Source organism: Lethenteron reissneri, chromosome 47, assembly GCF_015708825.2.
Source record: "Lethenteron reissneri isolate LAM-NWPU_2019-01 chromosome 47, ASM1570882v1, whole genome shotgun sequence".
NCBI classification, from domain to species: domain Eukaryota; kingdom Metazoa; phylum Chordata; class Hyperoartia; order Petromyzontiformes; family Petromyzontidae; genus Lethenteron; species Lethenteron reissneri.
Window position 1 is genome coordinate 6,098,197 of NC_083825.1, and position 21,662 is coordinate 6,119,858.

General features: G+C 52.2%; 2 protein-coding genes across 4 annotated transcripts in view; both read left to right on the forward strand.

Moving 5' to 3' along the window:
* The first annotated feature begins 411 nt into the window (after positions 1-411).
* LOC133354433 (PDZ and LIM domain protein 5-like) lies at positions 412-17,730 on the forward strand. The gene is given in 4 exon segments (XM_061571254.1): positions 412-777; positions 9,886-10,042; positions 14,567-14,720; positions 17,707-17,730. Coding segments are annotated over 3 exon segments (285 nt in total). The 5' UTR covers positions 412-777; positions 9,886-9,935.
* A 3,607-nt stretch (positions 17,731-21,337) lies between these two features.
* LOC133354343 (LIM domain-binding protein 3-like) overlaps positions 21,338-21,662 on the forward strand; it is an 87,205-nt gene continuing 86,880 nt past the window's right edge. For all 3 annotated transcript variants that reach the window (XM_061571110.1, XM_061571109.1, XM_061571111.1), the window contains exon 1: positions 21,338-21,462. In XM_061571110.1, coding sequence (XP_061427094.1) covers positions 21,353-21,462 — 110 coding nt within the window. In that variant the 5' untranslated portion in view covers positions 21,338-21,352. The remainder of the gene's footprint in view (positions 21,463-21,662) is intronic.

Below are 21,662 nucleotides of genomic sequence, written 5' to 3' on the forward strand. Positions count from 1 at the left end.
TTAAATGAGCACCTGATGCGGTGTGTAAATTCAGAACCCGGGGGGGGAGACAAAGGCGACACGGGGGATCTTTGCGACTATTTGTCAAGTGTGGCAGCGCTGTGCACGAGAGAGACCAACATGCGAGCGATGATCTGAACCGGTCTCCCCCTTTGTCGACTCAGCCTTCAAATGGGCTCCCTTTGGTGCGGTGTGTTACACGCATCGCCACTGGGGAGACGAAGGCGGTCGGGCGTGGTGGCGCTGTCCAACCGAGCCCTCTCTCTCGCGGTGCCGTGCCGTCCTGCATCGGTTGCTCCTCGCTTAACAGCACTTGCCCCCGCAGTCGTGCGAGGGCTACGCGGGGGATCTTTGTCTTTGTGTGAGAGGGTGCGCGCGCGTGACGCATCTCTGATGCAATTGCGGCTCCGCCTTCTCGCCACTGCCTCTCTCAGGAAGGGAGCCGTCGCTTGCTGCACGGACCCGAGTCACAACTCTCCATTCTCTCTCCCTGCTGCAGCACAGACAGAGCCACAACTCTCACACTCTCTCTCCCTGCTGCAGCACAGACAGAGCCACACTCTCACACACTCTCCACTCACACACTCTCCACTCACAACTCACACACTCTCCACTCACAACTCACACACTCTCCACTCACAACTCACACACTCTCCACTCACAACTCTCATACTCACTCCCTGCCTGCTGAAGCACAGAGCCACAACTTCCACACTCACTCCCTGCCTGCTGCTGCTGCCGCTGCATCACCCCCTGCCTCGCCACCACGCGACCCAGGTGAGCGAGCTCGCTTCATGTCGTAGGACACGTGTCTGTGTGAAAACGAGCTTTATAGCTCGTCGCATTCCTTCCGTATACGCGCACATTCTGACTCTGTTCGATTTCAACTTACATTCCTCATCCTCACCCGGTTCGCATCCTCAACACCATTACGGTCTTGTCGTGCCATCATCATCATCACCGTTCAGCCACGCTGAATCTACTGCTGGATGAAGGGAGGCTTCGTCTCTCTTCCCCCCAAGCAGCGGTCACACCACTCACGACCATGCGAGGTGAACGAGCCTGCAAGCCCAGCAACCTGGCTGGGTTGCATCAACTCCCAGCACAACTTGTGCCGGCGAGAGTTGCATCAACCAGCGAGCGCTTGTAGATGTCAGTTTCGCTTTGGCCAGCTCTGAGTATAATGATCGTCTGCGCAGCGCGTGAGAGATCACGGCACTTTGCGATTGATTGTTTGCTAGATGTTTGGGGAATAAGCAGGGCTTCCCAACCACCCCAACTAATGATTAAACGATTCGTTACAACCGTTGGGAGACGCCCTTGTAGGAAGCGGGGTCTCCATGCAGCATGTGGGTCGGTCGTGGCTGATGATGACTGGGAGTGCACGCGTGATTATAAAGGTGTGTGGTACGTGTCGCTGTTACAGAAAAGCGAACGTGTAAGTACGCTTGAGTTTAGACAACACGTGTGTGTGTTGTGGTGGGTGTAAAAGAGTCCTCGTGTCAAATCCACCGCTGGATGATGGCCCCTCTCCACGTGTGTGGCTGGAGCCAGGCCACACACACACACACACGGGCCACTGAGAGCACTTTGCCCCAACAGTCTTATGAAGGCCACACGAGGCTGGGGGACCTTTGTCTTTTGTAGGCCACGCACCGCGCTCAGAAACCCCGGGGCCATCCCCAGTTCACAAGTGGCGATTATTTGAACCGGTCCTCCACTAGGTCGACTCGGACTTAAAAATCGGTAGAGTACTTGGTGTGGTATTGTTAACATCGCGGCTAGGGAGACAAAGGCGGTCGGGCGGGCGTGGTTGCAGTACCGGCCTCGCAAACACCACTTGCCCCAGCAGCGTGTTGAAGGCTACGCGGGTGACCTTTGTCTTTGTGGATGTGAGCTCATACGAGTTGTGTCCGTGGGGTGTCATTTGACCATACTTCACCACGCCGGTCATTCGTGTGTCGTGGTGAAGGCGGACTCCGACATGCAGCGCAGTATATAGAGGTCGTGATGATGATCACAACATTATAGCTAATCGGATTCCTCCAGTATGAATACAGATTCTGATTCAAAGCCTGCGGGGGGGAGGCGTTTGGTACTGATCTGGTCACGGAATCTCCCTCCGTTATGAAACGATAATGAGGCGTTTGTGCATCGGCTATAATCGACTGTGAGAAGTTTTAGATTCCTAAAGCTTAGCTGCAAAGATGGTGTGTGCATGAATACCCGAACTGTACGCACTTTGCATCGGGTAGGGCTATTAGAACACGTGTTGGAGATTAATGTTGTCACCTGCTTAGCGTTTTACATATCATCGGTTATTGCAATCTAAATCTAAATGTTGTGGATTTGCTCTCCAACACACCGGTGTGCTGTACTAGTGACAAATTGGCCTCGTTCTGTTTTACGTGACAACCCTTACTAGTTGGCTGTGTCGGGTGGTGGCGGGTTGAACGACACATTTTTACGCGATCTAACCCCCCCCCAAAAAATAAACCTGTATTATGGGCAATCTACGTGGTGTATCTCCTGCTAGATGAATGCCTACCTAACAATACTATCATCACGATATATCATCATCAGTCGTGGGATATCGAGTATGTGATTAAGGCCGTTCACATCTTAATACGATTCATTTTTAGCCACGGCCTATCCACTGCTGAATGAAGACTTTACCCCAATCGCCATCGTCGTTATCACGATTCTAATCGCCACCGTGAGCCGTGGTCTCTATCCACTGCTGGACGAAGGCACCCTTCGCCCACGCGGTCCTTCATCGTTCACGGCCAATGCGATTCCACCAGAAAAATAAGTATAACCCGTAAAAACAAAGTTTTTCACTCTAAATCCTTTATATGCGTGGCGGCTAGAGTCCTCTCGTCCTCTGGCTTGAGATGGCTGCCACCTATGGGTTAGATGATTGTCTGCCAGTATTAAACAATTGGTAATTAAATATTTAATTTGTTTTCCCTAAACAGTGTAAAATTTTGGAAAAAAATTTTCACGAACATTAATTGTCTCGCACAACGAGTCTGTGTGCAAAATGTCAGCTCGATTGGATCACGGGAAGTGGGTTAAAAAACGACCGAAAGGTTTGCACGGTCGTAAGCAAGCAAGCACGCAAGCAAGCGAACTTAATATAAAGGATTTAAAAACCCAAATCCATCATCCCGCGAAAGTCACACGGAGCCGATCATCATCTCGTCGTCGTTGCATCGCCGCGGGCGTGTGTCCTCTCCCTTGGCTCTCATTCCATCACCACTCGTTGCTGTTAGTGCCGTAAACCAAACCAAGTTACGTGTGTGGTTTTGTATGTTGACCATGTAAGGCCCACTGAGCTGTTTAGCTCTTTTTCAGCAGCTACGTGGGCTATCAAAGAATGGTAGCTCAACGAATTTGCCTGTATCGCCACGTGGACGTTTATAGCAGCCAAACACTCTAAACGTGTGGTGACGGTGATTCTAAACGTGGATAGGGAAAAAAAACCGGAGGACCCGGAGAAAAATCCACGGGGAGAGAGAGAGAGACGCAAACTCCCAAGTATACAGCAGACATCATCATCATTAGATCTCCTTTTCCAGTACCAAAATATAATAATAGGGGTTTTCCGCTTTTTTCTGGCAACAAAACCGAAACCTTTTTACAAGCAATCATGTTTACTTTAACCACAATACTTGTGGTCTAATGATGTAGATGCTTACCCCAAGCCCTCATTACTCTGATAGTGGCATTGTCTTTGAGCTGTACGCCTTTTGGCGTCCTCTGGTCTAGCACCAATTGAGACGAGGCTCAAAAGAAAGCCGTCTCTGGTGTGGACCAATCAGTTTCAAAGACAATGCATATACAGTAAAACCTTGGATTGCGAGCATAATTCGTTCCGGGAACGTGTTTGTAATCCAAAGCACTTGTATATCAAAGCACTCGTACATCAGTTGTGATCACGTGACGCTCGGCAGACAAAGCGTATACGTACTACTCGTATTGCAAGACCTCGCTCGTTTATCAAATTAATATTTATTTTAAAAATTTGCTCGTCTTGCAAAATAGTCACAGACCAAGTTACTCGCAATCCAAGGTTTTACTGTATTATCAGTGTGTTTTATGTTTGCATTTTGACCACAAGTATTGTGGTTAATGCAGACTTGATTCCTCGTAAAAGGGTTTCAGTTTTGTTGCCAGAAAAAAGGGGGAAAAATTATTATATACAGCAGACATCGACTACTTGCGTACCAGGCGAGGGAGTTAACATCTCGCCACCGTGGCGCCATGAACACCTTCTTATAGCCACTCTGTGTTCGGTCCAAGCCCCACTTACAGTCGAGTAAATTTTAAGTTTTACGAACGTGGCGACTTCCTGGCACCAATCTGCCACTCGAAGCGCCATCGACAACAGCCAATGGGCGTCTCTCTAATTTGCGTTTGTTCTCAGATCCGTAGACGGTACAATGTGTATGCAGTATTATCAGTATGATTTCCTAGATTTGTTTAACAAAAACAAAATATCTCATGTGTGTAAGGGCCAGCTAGTATTATTGGTTGTAAAACGACAACCGGTAAAACCGGTAACCGTTTTCAGAATCGCTGAACCGTTTCTAGTGGAATGTCAGTGATGGACGCACAGGTTGGGGGCCGTCCATAAATGACGTCACGCACCTAGGGGGGGGGGGGTCAGACATTTGTGACGATGTGTGACGAGGGAGGTTTGAGAAATGTGACGTCACATCAAAATGCGCAAATTTAAATATATATAGACAACACGTTCTACTTAATTAAATAGACTTTTTAAAGAAAATCTTCTCCTACAACATCAGAGTGCAGCGCCACATTAAATACGCACTACAATGACAATAGTTTAAAGCGATTTTAAGCATGTTTTATTTGGGGGGGGGCAGAGCTTTGTGACGTCATATTTGAGGGGAGGGGGTCTGACTTTTTGTGACGCCGTGTGACGAGGGGGGGGGTCAAAAATCGTCCAAAATCGCGTGACGTCATTTATGGACGGCCCCTTGGCACGTGTGGAACGTACAAACAGACCGAACGGCGACCTAAGTCACCGCGTGGTAACAAGTTGCCCCTGCTTCTCACCTTAAAGGGGCAATTATTCACCTACCAACTAAGAGGGAGATCTCGAGTGGTCATTTGGTCTACTCTTCCGCTCCGACCGGACGTGACTGGATGGGATTGATGTACCCCATGACACTTGGCCCCACCACACGTGGATTTAAGGAACTTGCCACTCCCCCCCCCCCGTTAAATTGCCGCGCCTGGAGATTGAATCGAACCTGCGAATACTGGATCAGAAGCTCTGGCCAGTGTGCCTCAGAGGTCGCATACGGGTTTTGATTCCTTACCCGTACCCGTACCCAGCCGCACCAGGGTCGCAAACGGGTACCCATACCCGTATCCGGCCGTACCCATACCCGTATCCGGCCGTACCCGTACCCTACCCGTACCCGGCCGGGTACGGGTAGGGTACGGGTATCGGGTACCCAATTGCGACCTCTGGGATGAAGCCATGTTGCAGGCGCAGGTGGGTTGATTCTATGAACTTGAATTGTGAGAAGATACAAGAGGTTGGGAAATGAGTGACAAACGGTTACTCACCAGTGACTCACGGCCTACCCGTACCCGTACCCGGCCGCACCAGGGTCGCAAACGGGTAGCCGGGTATCGGGTAGGGTACGGGTATCGAGTACCCGGATGCGACCTCTGGTGTGCCTGCTAACCGTCACACCACCGTGGTTAGCTCTTGCTCGGGACATTTGTAACTGGTTTGTAACCGGAGTGTTTGGTGTTTGTCCATTCGTTAATCGCTATTGCAAAACAACGATTTAGCCCAAGGTAGAGTATGTATTACATTAGACGCAGTGGTGACTCGTTGAGTGATGTTCTGTAAGGACTAGCAAACTAAAACTTGTTCAAGTTCGTTTACCCTTAGAAGTGGTGGAACAATCCGCATTGCAAAACGTTCAAATTTGGGCTCCCAAAGGTTTTGTCCATAGCTGGGTTGGTTTCACTTATTGGGCAGGGCCCGTCTACAGTTCCACGTTGCTGGAAGTCACGTACTATAAACACTTCACGAAAATGTCAGATCCCACAATTATCAGTGAACCGAGTAAGTCGCCATACCGACGTTTGTGACCCTGAAGCCAATGGGAAGCAGATGAAGCCGCCGACAGATTACACTGCCATGGAACGTGCAGGTCCAACGTCAGGCCAACGTTGGCATCCCAACGGTTACGACGTCACATTTCTCAAACCCCCCCTCCTCGTCACACATCGTCACAAATGTCTGACCCCCCCCACCCCCCAGGTGTGTGACGTCATTTACGGACGGCCCCTTAGGTTTCCGTGTACCCGTGCTGTGGTTCCGCAAGCGCAGAGTTGGGCATGCGGATGCTCTGTGCTTACTGCCCCGTGTGTGTGTGTATGGACTCTATACCGTACACGTCTGACGGTTGTCCCGTTTTCTCCAATGGATGAATGATTAATGTTGTGCAACCCCCTCCACTACCACCACCACCACTCTCCAGAGGTCGCAAACGTGTTTTGATTCCTTACCCGTACCCGGCCGCACCAGGGTCGCAAACGGGTACCCGTACCCGGCCGTATCCGTACCCTACCTGTACCCGGCCGTACCCCGTACCCTACCTGTACCCGGCCGGGTACGGGTAGGGTACGGGTATCGGGTACCTGATTGCGACCTCTGGGATGAAGCCATGTTGCAGGCGCGGGTGGGTTGATTCTAGGAACTTGAATTGTGAGAAGAGACAAGACGTTGGGAAATGAGTGACAAACGGTTACTCACCAGTGACTCGGCCTACCCGTACCCGGCCGCACAAGGGTCGCAAACGGGTACCTGTATCCGGGTATCGGGTAGGGTACGGGTATCGGGTACCCGGTTGCGACCTCTGCCACTCTCTCTCTCCCTCTTCACCTTGTCCAGACACGTGACAGCAGTAGTGCCGGCACTCTGGCATTCGCTCAATATCCCTTTGATTTTTGTTCGACTTGCAGATGGCAGTGAGGCGGTGACTGTTAGTTCCCTCCATTAAATATTTCGAGCCCACTCTCCCCATCTCAGGTTTCACCTTCGGAAGAGGAGAAACAAAAACTGGCTTTTTTTAGCGAGGGAGGGAATATTTTGCGCGCAGATGTTTTGGCGCGCTGCGCGTGCTTCTTAACAGCTGTGCCGCTCGAGTGATCAGCGGGACGATGGCTATGCACGTACGTACGCTGAATTTCTTTCACACCGTACGTAGCCAACCGTGGTAATCGGAGGCGCGGATACACGTCTTGTCAATTAACCAAATAGTCGCATTGTGATGATCACGATGGTGGTGGGTGGTGGGTGGCGAGGGGCTTAGGAGGCATGTTATTAAACATTACATCACCTTGCAGGGTGCAGTTATTCAACAACGCAATGCACTCAGTTACATTTGCACACTGTACCTGCGTGCCGTGCATGGGGAGGGCGAGACAGGGTTTGAAGTTTTAAAGAGTGACGTCTGTTGGCACAGATTTCAAACCTGCTTCCGCAGACACTTTGAGATGTTGCTTTGGCATTCTATATAGTGTACACTTACAAAACAAAAGATCTATTCACCTTTCCAAAAGCATTCTATCGAGCGACAGCAGCCGTAAAGCGTGTTTTTAAAGCGGAATTCGACAAAGAATGCACAGTAGCAATATGCCTAAAGAAATGAAGCTTTCAGTCGGTGAATGTGACGTGCGGATCAGCGGCGTGGTCGTTGATGGGGACGGTGGAACAGAAGCTGAAAATTGTGCACAGGAGCGCGGAGAGGTACCTGCTGGGGATGTAAACAAGAGTACACACGCATCAGGGGGAACACGCGTGACATTTGTATTGAGACGCCGTTGATCACTTTTCAGGAAAGCTTGGGCAGGACGTGCGTTGCTTGAAGCGATGGTAACTGATGGTCGAGACTGACGACGAATGGCAGCCAACGGAGAGGGGGGTGAACACTGTGGAGATGGAGCGATTGGATCGGCACGAGATGGATTGTAGCTGTGTAGGACTGTGAGGGTGGGTGTCGGGGGAGGCCTTTATCATGGCTGATGATGATGACGAAGACATCACATTCCTCGGCAAGAGGCAAACTGACTTCCTCTCTGCCACATAGCTTCCTCAATCCCCTCCACGTTGCACCAGTACAAACAACCGCAGTATCCTAGACCACAAAACCCAACCCTCCTTCATTGTAATCCGCTTGTCACACCCACCAACCCCCCACTAAAGCCATCTCTTACTCCACATCCTCCACCCCTCCCATCTCACTCACCGCCACATCAGGGATGTCCGTGAAATATCGGGCTAATGTAGAGCTGGCGTGGCTCAGCACATCAGTTGTATTAACAAATCGCCCGTTCATTCTATGAAGGCCAAATGTAATCCACTTACACCTTCCACCGGAACGAACTTCCCTTGCACGTCAAACGATCGACGCCTCGCTGTTAATCTTTTGTTCATCCCTAAAAACTCGCTTGCTTACCCACAACTCCCACTCCATTCCCCACCATCATAATCACCATCATAATCACCATCATCACCATCATCCCCTCTTCCCAACTTCCCTACCCACCCATCGCGCTCGCTCATCGTCAACAACTCACTCTCACTTTCATCGTCGTTTTTTCCCCCCCCACGCATCATCTTCGCGCACTGCCACCGTTCTCATCCACTCACCTCGTCGCATCCCGCCTAAGTCTCTGTTCAGTGCTTTGACCAAGGCGCCGTATGAATTAAAATCAGATGAGGTGTAATCCACCCCCTTCTCCTCCTCCCCCCCTGTCCCTTTCTTCCCCCCCCCCAGTATGCTCTTAGTTATCTCTCCCCTTACCCTTTTCCCCTACCCACAAGCGAACGTTCACGTTCCCCACTCGTGCTTTCCATCCCGAGGATGGGGCAGTGAGCGCTAGGGCCCTGTCGCGCCACGCTTGGGGGCTGTTTGCGGAATTTCTGTTCCGCCGCCACGGCGATCGTCGCTTTGCGTCGGGGCTCGGCTCGCGTCGAGTTTGCGAATAACGAACGAGGCGAGGGCAAAAGCGACGGGCGCGAGCGACGCCGCGCCAAGCGGCACGGCGCGGCGCGTCGTGCCATCGGCAGTCACGAGCCCAGCCGCATGGCGCTTCTGGGGAGGCGGTTTTCGCAGGAGGTGGTGCGGTCAACTTTCATTGTGGTGGCGCTTCTCAACGTGCCTCTTTGAGACTTGAATGCGCGCGTCAAAACGCGACATCGCACGACATCGACGGTGGTGGTGGTGATGAGGATATTGGCTGGGTTTCCAATTAGGAAGTCAGGAAAAATACGATGGGGTAATTGGAATTTAATGTTATTCCTACAAGTGATTCGTATGTCGAACATTCTTCCAGCACTGAGAGAACGCTGCCGCTCACGCGTTTGGTGGCAAGAACCTCCTTGAGCTGCAAGACTCACGGTTCAGGAGAGTCCTGCCAATTTAGCGCAGCAGGGGCGACATTGCTGCTGCTGCTGCTACCGCCCCCCCGTGTAATCCCAGTTGAGTAATTGGCAGGGGTATTTTCAGCAGTGGGGTGATCTGGCAATACTCAATAAACACTGTGTGTACGTTAGCTATGGGAGGAAACTATAGAACCCCGGAAGAAACCCATACCGGACAGTGGGAAAATATACAAAGCTCACAAACAGAAACGCACCCGAGTCGGGAATCAAACTCGGGCCCTTCTTGCCGGGTGGCACAAGTGTTGCCACTGAGCCCATGTGCACGATGGCCGTGCCGCGCATCACTCTGTGCCCGTGTGTGTTTCTGTTGTTTGCGTTTGGCCCTCTCGGCCTTTCCCATCGATTATCCGCTGGGCCTGAAATGCAGCACCTCTGCCTCCCAGTCCCAGGGAACCTCTCCTCTCCAGCAGCTGGGCCGAATCCCGCCTACGCCATGAGCGGATACAGCGTGACCCTGGAAGGACAGCCGCCCTGGGGCTTCCGTCTCCAGGGAGGCAAGGACTTCAATATGCCGCTCACCGTCTCACGGGTGAGTACGCTGTGTGTGTGTGTGTACGTGTGAGCAGCAGCGGTGTAGCGGTTAGCGTGCCGCGCTACGAACCCGGCGATCCGAGTTAGATTCTGGCTCACGGCCGACACCAGTGAGGATTTTCTGAACTGGTCCTGGGCCTCCCCTAAGTCGACTGAGCCTCAAATGAGTACCTGGTGTGGTGTGTAAACATCGCCACTGGGGAGACAAAGGCGGCCGGGCGTGGTGTTGATCACCCACCCCCTCGTGTACCGTGCCGGCCTTCATAGGTGCTCGCAACAGAACCTGCCCGAACAGTCTGTAAAAGGCTATCGGGGGGATCTTTGTCTTTATTTGTCCAGATGTGATGTTTGTGTGTGTGTGTGATGTTTGTGTGTGTGTGTGTGTGATGTTTGTGTGTATGTGTGAGTTGAGCGACACAACAACAGCGAGCAGAGCACTGGGTGGATCAAAGAAAGAAAATTGGCACAGTGGGGAGCAGATGTGGTGCATATGCCAGTCATGCCAGTCAGTCAACCCATAACACTGGGGTCTGTCCCGTGACTTCCTGCCAGCAAGTCCACCTAGCCTGGCACATGGCGATGTCACCGCCTCTTTGTTGCAAAGAGCAGCTGTTGCTGTTCTTGTGTGAGTGTGCACGTGATCTTTGTGACCTGGCAAATGATTCGCGAGCATAATGCACGTCCGTGGCAACTGGAATCTGAAACTGGCCTGAACTTCCCCCAAGATGAAATCGGTCTAGAATTGAGCGGATGGGACCCGTTGGCAAACATGGTCAACGGGGGGAGACAAGAAGGCAGTTGAGATCGGTTTCGAGGCATGCCACCTCCCTCGTTGGTATGTTGTAAATAACTCGTCGCTTGCAAACAGACCTTTGCCTCGCCCGGCCCATGTCCGTGGCTTTAAAGTCCACGTGCATAAGCCGGGGTGCGTAACGATAACGTCCTAAGCTCACGATGTCTGCGTGGAATTAGGAATGCGTCAGAATCGATGGTCGGTGCCCTGCCGTTTACGTTGCACGTAATGGGTTCAAGCGATCGCTCCGGTGATTGGTGACCGCCACATCGACCCCAATGTTAAAAACCGAACCGATTCTTGAATCAAATCGCGGTCCCGAACCACGGCTATTTCATCGCGTCGCTCGGCATTCGCATTGTCTGCATGCATCGTATGTCAGCGTGCATTTGTCACGATTCTGTGGGGTGTTTTTGTACAAGCTAGGCAACGAGTCCGCAACCAAAACAACAAGAAGAGGCATTTTTTTCGAATAAAAACTCAACATTTAAAGCAAGCTGCAGTGCACTGCGGTGAATACGATGGGTCCTGAATAAGCGACAGTCCTCGAAGAGCCCGCAGGTTACTGACCCCTGAGCCAGGCAAACTGACTTGTCGTATTTGTAAAAGCATTGTGTGCATTCATGACGGCGCATGAACACGCAAAGAAGACAAAGTGCTCGCCCGTGATAGCCTTCAGCAGACTGTTCGGGCAATCGCTGTTAGCGAGCGCCTGTTAATGTGGGCAAAGCTCATGTTTACAGAGCGCATCAGGTGCCCATGTACGGCTGATATCACCGAAGAGAGGCCGCGCACCGATTCCGGATGCGACTCTCCGCTGTTGCTGGGAATTGAACTCGGGTTGGCAGTTTCGTAGCGCGAGGCCCGCCGGTTCCCGCCAATGCATACACGTGCACGCTGTGCGAGTGCTGTGTGTGTCTGACCATAGACGTGCACCTACTACGTGCTTGCCAGTATGTGTGTGCGTGCGTGCGCCAGTATGTGTGTGTGTGTGTGTTGATGTGTGGGGAGCGGTAGTGCAGCGGTTAGCGCGCTGCACTACGAACCCGGCGACCCGGGTTCGATTCCCGCTTACGGCCAACGCCGGTGACGATTATCTGAACCGCTTCTGGGCCTCCCCTAGGTCAACTCGGCCTCAATGAGTACCTGGTGCAGTGTGTAAACATCGCAACTGGGAAGACAAAGGCGGCCGGGCGGGGTGTTGGTCAGCCACCCCCTCGTGTGCCGTGCCGGCCTTCATAGGTGCTCGCTAACAGCACTTGCCCCAACAGTCTGTTACAAGCTATACGGGGATCTTTGTCTTTGTGTGCGTGTGTCAGTATGTGTGTGCGTGTGCTCGTCAGCCATTGTGTCTGCGTACAGTTGCGTGAGTGAGTTCTTGTCGTCGTTATATGTGCATGCGTGTAAGCGAGTTCACGTCAGTTTGTGCTTGTGTATGTACGTTGAACATCTTCGCCACCGTACGTAGCCAACCGTGCTAATCGGAGCTCTGCGTGCATATCAAGTGCGTGCGAGTGGGCACGTCGGTGTGTCCTTGCCAGCGTGTACGTGGTAGTGCGTGCGTGTGTGTGCGCGCATGCGTGTGCTTTGTCAGTGCGCTAGTGCGTGCTTACCAGTGTCCGAACGCACTTGTCCAAGTGCGTGTGTCGGCGTGTGTGTGTGTGCGTGCGCGTGAGCGCCGTCGTTTTTTTATTTTTTGGCACCTCGGGATAACTGGCATGGCCCAACGTTCAGCGGGTGAGATATTGCGACCCGGCACGGTGCTGGGTTTTCACAGCTGCTCGAATTCCGTCCGCGCGCAGCGGCGAGCAAAGATAGAACGGCGCGTCACTCGCCGATTTCCTGCACCCTCAACGGGGTTACAGGCACGCACGCACACGGGCGCGCGCGGTAGGAGGATGACCTCTTTAACTCCTGCCGTCAAAGTCACCAGAGGTAGCGTGCGCGTGGGACGGTTGTGTCGACGTTAATTGCGCAGGGCCCAGGATTGGCAACCTGCCGCTTCGGAGACGTTTGCGGCACTCTTAAGGACTGCATTTTGGCTTTTGAAATACCGAATGTTTTTTTAGGCGAATTCAAAAGAGCTGCTCTTCTTGTTAATTTGATTTCTGACCCCTGACCATGGGAGTCCAGTTTTACCAGAGAAGTCCAGTTTTACCATGGGAGTATAGTTTTACCATGGGGGTCCGGTTTTACCATGGGAGTGCAGTTTTATCATGGAAGTCCAGTTTTACCATGGAAGTCCATTTTTACCATGGGAGTCCGGTTTTACCATGGAAGTCCGGTTTTACCATGGAAGTCCGGTTTTACCATGGAAGTCCAGTTTTACCATGGAAGTGCAGTTTTACCATGGAAGTGCAGTTTTACCATAGAAGTCCAGTTTTACCATGGGAGTCCAGTTTTACCATGGAAGTCCAGTTTTACCATGGAAGTGCAGTTTTACCATAGAAGTCCAGTTTTACCATGGGAGTCCAGTTTTACCATGGGAGTCCAGTTTTACCATGGAAGTCCAGTTTTACCATGGAAGTGCAGTTTTACCATAGAAGTCCAGTTTTACCATAGAAGTCCAGTTTTACCATGGGAGTCCAGTTTTACCATGGAAGTCCAGTTTTACCATGGAAGTGCAGTTTTACCATGGAAGTGCAGTTTTACCATGGAAGTGCAGTTTTAACATGGGCAGGGATCGTGACGTGATTTATTAAGGACCACCGTCTCGTGTTCACCACACAGTGCGTTGGCGGCTCGTGAAATATGGAGCTCGAGGTTTTAGCCCCGGTGAGATACCTGCGAATCCCTTTCTCTTGTCATCAGTTGTGGTCAATCCACTGCTGGATGAAGGAACCCCGCCTCCCCCCCTCCTCTCCCAGCAGTGACGGGAGCAAGCTATTGCTGGGCTGCATGCTTTTTGAACATAAGCACTGGGAAGACAAAGACGGCCAGGTCCCGATGCTGGTCCACACCCTCGTCTTGTGCACTGTCCCGGCCTTAATAGGCGGGCACTGAAGTTGTGTAACTCGCCAGGCTGTGTGTGAACTAATTTTAATGCCCATGTAAGGCTCAACATTAGCAATGTCAACAATGTGCTTGAAAAAAAAATGTGCAGAATGGAAAATAATTATTTAAAATGTTCTGGTGTGTGTGTGCAAGTGTTCATTATTTTTATTTTATTCAGACAGGAATGCTGCGGTGAGTCGCGTGACCTTTTCAGGAGGGTCCTGCGCTACAACACATGACCAGTTCACTTATTTAATCTGTGCGAGGAATGCGGAATACCCACATACAAGTCCACACAGACGGGCACACAAGTCCACTGACCGGCACTCAATTCTCCTAGCCCTGTCAGCAGCACGACTGGGAGTAGAAAAAACAAAAAACTCTTGCGATCTATCAACCCTTGCCTCCGAGACACCGGGCCCAGCGTGGAAGAGCAAACTGAAAAAAAACACACCCTCTCCCACAGAGCCCCTCCAGAGCACACCCAGACGAGTTGGCGTGCGCGGGCACTCATCGTAACCCCCACACATCACCACCCCCAGACACGCTGAGACGAGGCCACCACGACGGGCACCGCGGGCGAGGGGGGGGAGACGCAGGTTGTGCCCACCACCACCGTCTAGCGGCGAGACCCTTACCGCCAGCAGTAGTTGCGCCCGAGCAATTTCGGGGCCCCCGCCCCTCTTGCGCCGCGCTGCGCGGTGACGCTGTGCCGACGCCTCCTCCGTGCCCGCCTCCGGCTGCAGGTGACCGCCTGGCAGCAAGTCGGCGCAGGCGAACATGAGCTCGGGCGACGTGGTGACGGCCATCGACGGGGTGAGCACGGCCGGGATGACGCACCTGGAGGCCCAGAACAAGATCAAGGCGAGCATCGGGAATCTGAAGCTCAGGCTTGCAGAGGTACGTGTCCCTCTGCTGCCCGCGGGGGGGGGGCTCTCCTGCAAGTCTGCCGACCCTGTGCGCGGTCGGTGGTTCGTCGTGATCGCGTCGGCCTGGTGGTAAACTCAACTACGAACAGTTTTTTATTTTACCTGGGTGAGGCCCACTGAGCTTGCAAAGCTCTTCTTCAGAAGCGAGCTGACTCTCGCAGACGATAGCCCAACGAAGTGGCTTACCATCGTGTTGAAATGTATATAACAGTGGGCAAATACTCTTAGACGTGGGTTTCAAAATGTGGAGGGAAAAAACTGGAGGGGGCCCGTGTAGAGCCGTACTGAGTCAGGGTCTTATGCCACATCACATCTCGTCGTGGTCGTCATCGTCGTCATCATCAGGGGCGAACCTCTCACGGCTAGGGGAATCTAACCAAAAGCCGTGGAGATTCATGGAGACGGTGAGTGTCCTCTTGAGGTGGATGTGGGATTGGATTGCGAGTCAGTGGAAAGATCTGAGTATTGGGACGACGGATGTGGTCTCATTGCGACACACTCGGGCAATACTCTCGTGAGCGTGTTTCTTATTCCTCGCCACTTGTGAAGGTATCCTCCTGGCTCTCAAGCCAAATTTCTACACGACATGTTGTTTTGTTGTTGTTGCAAGCAACTTCAGAGCGAGGCTTTAGCTGTGCCTAGGAAACGGCCTCGTGATCGGCTGCTCGCCACCCCGTGATCAGATTCGTCGCGGTTCCCAAGCAAACCACATTGTGCGTTGTTCTGTAATTGATTTACATAAATTATCGGCCTAATGAGCGTGCCCCCCTCGGCTGTCTTTGCGGCCTCTGTCTCGTCCGGCCTGACCATGTGTTTCCCATCCACGAGCCGAGTTTTGTTCAATTGCTGCGCTGCAAAGTAAATGATCTTCCGGACGCGTTGTTGTTGTTGTTGTTGGGGTCTCCAGCAGGAACCTTTTACGTCGGAAGTAGCGCACGCACATGCCGGCGCAACGTTCGGTCAACGTTGGGATGTGGTTGGTGGAACCGCTGGGCCAATGTCAGCCCAACGTCACACATTTCCTGTGGATTTAGAACGCGTGGATAATAGTTTTAGCGCATCGGCCTGTTGGCTTTCCAGACCAATATTATCAAGCAGCAGTTGGTTGAGCAGGCACACTCCGCCTTGGATTCGACCACAAGAGATGGTACAGCTTGACCCATCATCGTCACCACCCATCATCGCCATCATCGTCACCACCCATCATCGCCATCATCGCCATCATCGTCACCACCCATCATCGCCATCATCGCCATCATCGTCACCACCCATCATCGCCATCATCGCCATCATCGCCATCAATAATATCTAGTATTATTATCATCATCCTCATTTCAATAATGTTTCACCACGAACACCGCGCCATTTAATAAGTAAAGGTTGAGTCCGATCTAAGGGAGGTAGAGGAACGTTCACGTCATTTATGAATGGGTATGCAACCCAGCGATGAAGTGCACCAATCAATGCACCGCCGCTCCTGTGACACACACGCACAGATTTGTGTTCTGTTGGATCAGGTGCTGCTGCTGGTAACCTTTGTGTCTCGAGGAGAGGCCTAGGAGGTGATCAGATATCACCGTCCACTGGCGTTATCTACGGCCGTCAGTCCACCGCAGCTGAAATAAGTAATATTTAAAACAACTTCTTTTTAACACGCTTTTATGAAAAGTACTTGTCATGGCGGAACTCCACAACTCCAGGAAGTGGTCCCGAAGCTTGCCACAACGTAAGGGACCGTGGTGATTTACAGCCAACGTCAGTTGAGCGTGGACAATTAGAGCGAAGCCGAAACATAACATATAAAAAAGAATGTTTAAAATTTTTTTTTTTTAGTGTCATCAGTATGACATAAGTATACAAAGTTTGCAGTCGATACCACATTGGGAAGTGGGTTAAAATTGAGTTACAAGATTTGAGGATACAACAACAACGACAACAACAACAGAGTGGAGTTAAAAGCAAGCGTGTAATAAGACAAAGACCCCCCGTATAGCCTTCACAGACCGTTGGGGCAAGTGCTGTTCGCGAGGATCTATGAAGGCCAACGAGCCCCACGAAGGGGGTGTTGTGGCCATTGCCGCGTCCCGGCCGCCTTTGTATCCCCAGTGGCAATGTTTACAGAGTGCAACAGGTACTCATGTAAGCTGAGTCAACCTGGGACAAGCCCAAGACCTGTCCAATATTCACGACTCTAGATTAAAAACTCATTTCTTTAGAACTGCTTTTAGTGCTTAGTTTATTGTCTAAGTCCTTCCCCCGCACCTCCAATTAGCACGGTTGTCTACGTAGGGTGCTAAAGAAGTTCAACGTACAATACATGTTCAAATCGCAGTCCGCTCACTTTCACTGCGCAGAGCATGAAAGAACACTCGTGGATAAAAATGAAAACTTGGCAACGCTCATCGTCAACGTTCTTAAAAAAACGTAAGAAATGCCCACGAGGTGACGTTTCGGGCTACGGCCCTTGTTCATGGCACACGATGTGCCGGGTAGGGGCCGGGCAGTCGCCGCTTTGGCAGCGCTGCCGACGCCGTCTCTCCGGATAACTCGCGGAGCCCTTGGGGTGATGAAGTCATCACCGCGGCCGGCGTTCGTGAAAGTGCTCAAAAGAGGCTCGTGCTCATCTCCGCCAAATATAACCTGGGTCTGGCTTCTCTCGTGCTCTTGCGAGCAAGGGCCCAGCACCACCATGGCTCCATTTTGGGACCCCCACCACCACCCCACCCAAGTTACGACTGGACATATGTGAAAAAGAGCTTTATAGCTCTTTGGATTCCTCCGGTATAAATATACATTCTGATAAGTTCACTCTCTGAAAGTGGCAGATCACTGTAATGGTGCCCACCCCACCTCTTCCCCCACACACAAAATATTTACTTCCCGCCCCCCCGCCATCCGAGAGGAGCTGGAGCCGTGCGTGAAAGTCAGGGCGGCGTTTTCCCCGTTACCCTGGGCAGGTGTGGGCTCTCTTCGAATTCTGACCACGCGTGCCAACGTCGATCCGACTGGCGTTGTAGTTTGTTCTGAACGCGGGATAGAGTGCGCACGCTGCTGCCTGCGTCAACGGTTACCTGCTGGAGACCCCAACAACAACAACGACGACGACAACGCCAACAGTGCAGCAACTTGAGGCTGCGGTGGCTTCGTACGTTCCGTTCGGCTCCAGACCTTCCGGCCGTTTTTAACTCGAGCAGGCGCTGCGACTCCGACTTTTACCGAGAGCCATGAATATTGTCCCCGCTTTCCCGTCACGGGATGTTCTGCCGTGCCGTGCGTGTTCATCTCTCTCGAGTGATTTTGTGGCTCGGTTTCAAGTCTTGATGGGCGCGGGGGTACGATGCTTTGCGCAATGTGCTGCTATGAAGCTGGCGGTGATCTGAGCTTTATTTTTGGTTTCGAATTTTTACCAGCGGTGGAGTGGTATCTGAACCGGTCCTGTGGTTCTCCTCTTGACCGTCTCACACTGGCCAGCGTGGTGAAGTATGGTCAAACAACTCCCTCAAACCGTCACCCGGCCACCCCCCCCCACCACTCCTCCATGACCAGCAGTGTCGTTGTGATGGCTTACCATGGCATGGCGCAAAAGAAGCTGTAATTATTATTGTCTGTAGGCCTTCATCCAGCAGTGGATTGAGAAAAGCAGGTGCTTTATGAACGGGAGATGGCAACGATACATCATTTACGGGGAAGTTGTTTTAACGGAAACTCGTTTTTTCAGCAACGCGTGTACAGCTGGCGCATTCAAAGAGGACCCGCCGTCTAGGGCCCGGCCACATTGTCGTGAACGCACCGTCTAGGACGTTATCATTGAAGTCTTCTCTTCGTGATTGTGCCCGCCTACACCGCCTGCATCGAATTCCCATCCGGAAGCCAAAGCCTCCGCAGCTCATCCCACCGTCGGCTTGCGCCGCTTAAACGTTGAAATATGCAGCGGACGATTTTCATATTTCGTGTGCCCTCGCCGGTTTTCAAGCTCCCCTTGCTCCAGCAGTCGAGCATCGGATTCTTGTCTCGGTGTCCCACGTTTGCGAGCACAGATGGATCATGTGTGGGGTTAAAGTAAAAAAACACTCACAAGCCACGTGGGGAGTTTTTTTTTACCCTTTCATAAAATGTGCTTCGTTTTTGTGGGTATTTTTTGTTTATTAGCGATTGCGACATCGCGTTTCGAGAGGCACGACGGCTTGGCAGTTGGTAGCGACGTCGCAAGGTGACGTCACAAGGGGGGGGGGCGTGGGTGGGTGGACCTGGGGGATGGGGGGGGGACTGGGGGGGGGGGCTGCACGATCATCTTGGCCAGAGTTTGGCAAATCCATTTAGCGAAGTTTTTATTTTTAACTGCCAATTAAAAAAAAATTCAATGTATCCGTTTCTTCTCGAGGGTACAAGCCCCCGAATAGATGGCAATGCAAAACTTTAAACGAAAATTTCATTCGTGTTGAATCATCTTTGCGAGAGTTATTATCTGGACCCTACGGAGCCCGATGCGTTAACGCTTTTTTGGCCTAATTAGAGAGCGTTCATCGGCTCTACACGTGGGAAACAATAAGGGGCCATCCATTTTGTACGTACGCATGGAGGGGAGAGGGGGGGGGTTAATCCAAATGTGTTCGCTTGCGAATGGGGGGGTCTACTGACAATGTACGCATAGGAAACGGTGGGGGGTGTGTGAAGCCTCGATAATAATTTGTCTACATTGGCCTTCAAATGAGTTAGATAGTCCGGTGGGTGGGGTGGTGGGTGGTGGGTAGTGGGGTGGTGGGGTGGTGGGTGGGGGGACTGGTCACATCCCTAGGCCCTCACCTCCACGACGCGTTCTGCCAACCGAGCACGGCTCCGCTCAACATCTGAACGGCGCTTCTTTCCGGAGTTATTTTTTTACTGCTGGATCAGCCGTCGCTGTTTTTCCCGTTTCCAAGGATGACGCTGGCGTCTGTTAATAGCGCGGCCGCAAAACCTGCAGACAGAGACGGAGGGGCGGGGGGGGGATTTATTCGAGGATTTTGGAACGGGGGAAAGCTGTTGCCGGCCACGGTGTTGTGGTTAGCGTGCCGGACGTTGATTTCCCGGTACGGCAAATTGAAGCAACGGTGCAGAGGTTTCTTTAACGCCTTTTCCCATTCCGATGACGTACGTACGTGTACATCATCGGAACGAGACCGCAAGACAAACTAAAATAAAGTAACTTTGTCGGTACCGAGGCTCCCGTAAGGCCATGCGGGAGGGCGTGTGCCACGGAGCTATGTAACTCTTTTTCAGAAGCAACCCGGCATGTATACCAGGCGAGGTAGTCAACATCTTCGCCACCCTGACACCCTCTGGAGGGTGTGGTGGGGGGCCTGGAGTTACCCTCTAGCAGTGGCATGGGCAAGCAGTTACAGGGGCTGGACCTTGATCACGTTGGCATCGATCACGTTGGCATCGAACGGGAAGCAATTGGCAGGATTTAGGACACAGGCTCGCAAGGTTTTGGGAGGCAATGGGGGGGCCACACGTGGGCTTGTGTCTACAGGGGCAAGGAAGCGTTGCACCCTCTGAATAAAGAGCCACGCACGTGTCTGAGAATAGAAATGCGGGGGTGGGGGATGAGGTATTTGAGGTCATTATGTTACAGAGCTGTTCCGCTGGATATTCCACTCCAAACTTGTAGCGCAAACATTGGCACTTGGAATAGCCCCCCCCCCCCCCCCTTCGGCAGAGCAGCCACAGTGAGCAGAGTAATCTGGGGCTCGCTGTGCTCTGACGTGGTAGCGGGTGTTTACGCGCTCGGGGGTTAGGGGGCCGGTGAATCGAGGCTGGGGTCACGTGGAGAAGACTACATCGGCTGTGCGCTTCGCCTTCCGTTTGTCGTGAACGGAGAATTGTATTGAAATAAATGTGAACGCGCATGTCAGCAAAAGCAAACGACGACGGCTCGCCAACTCGAATTTGGCAACTGTGGAAAGTTTTCAATGACGAGCGGGAAAGTCTTTCAATCGTTGCGCGTTACTCGTTTACGAAGCGCGGAAGCTCGCAAATAAAACAGGGAATACATTTTTTGCAAAGTGCGAAAACAAGCGCTTGAAGAGGGCGCCCACCCGGTGTACCGGTGGTACGAGCTACACGGCGCGATGTACTGGTGGTGCGGGCCACACGGAGCGATGTACCGGTGGTACGAGCCACACGGCAATCTTGGCCATTCAGGAAAGTGGGCTCATTCCAGGCACATCCTGGCTGGAGGAGCTGTCTGCTTTTTTGTTATTTTTTGCTGAGCACAGGACCATCGGATCCTGCAAACGCCGAGCAGCCAACAACACGCAGCATTACAAAAGCTGTGTGAGATAACAGTCGATGCCTTTTTTGAATTAAGTACGTTTCAGAAGAATTTGGGATAAGAGATGGGAGAGAATTAGAGATTGTGGAACAGTGCGAGGGACTAAGCAGAGAGAGAAGTCAGGTGACCTGCAGTGTGGCGAGCGGGTGGGTGGGTGAGTGGCTGAGAGAGTTTAGTGCTTTCGTGAGTGGTTGAGTGTGTTGGCGTGGTCTGACTGGTGTGGAGGTGGTTGAACGCAGTGTGGGATGAGACACAGACTCAGAATATTTTACTTATACTGGAGAAACCCTATGCGCGATGATGCTTCTTTGTTTCCCCCACAAGATGTGGCCACTAGTTTTCACAGATGTCCAGTGAGTCCGGTGGACCGACTCCTCAACATTCCTGGAGGAGAGAATCGGTGAGTTAAAGGTGACCGGGTGTGGCCAGGCAGCGAGCGTGGAGAGGAGCAGAGCTTCCCCGCGTGCTCCCCTTGCCTTGTAGCTCGTCAGGAATGTCTGGCCCGGGGCCCAAGCTCGCTCGGTGCCGGCCACGGTGAAATGCGGCATGTCGACGTGTCGTGGTGGCTGCCAGATCGGCTGGATTTCTCCGGGGCTGCAG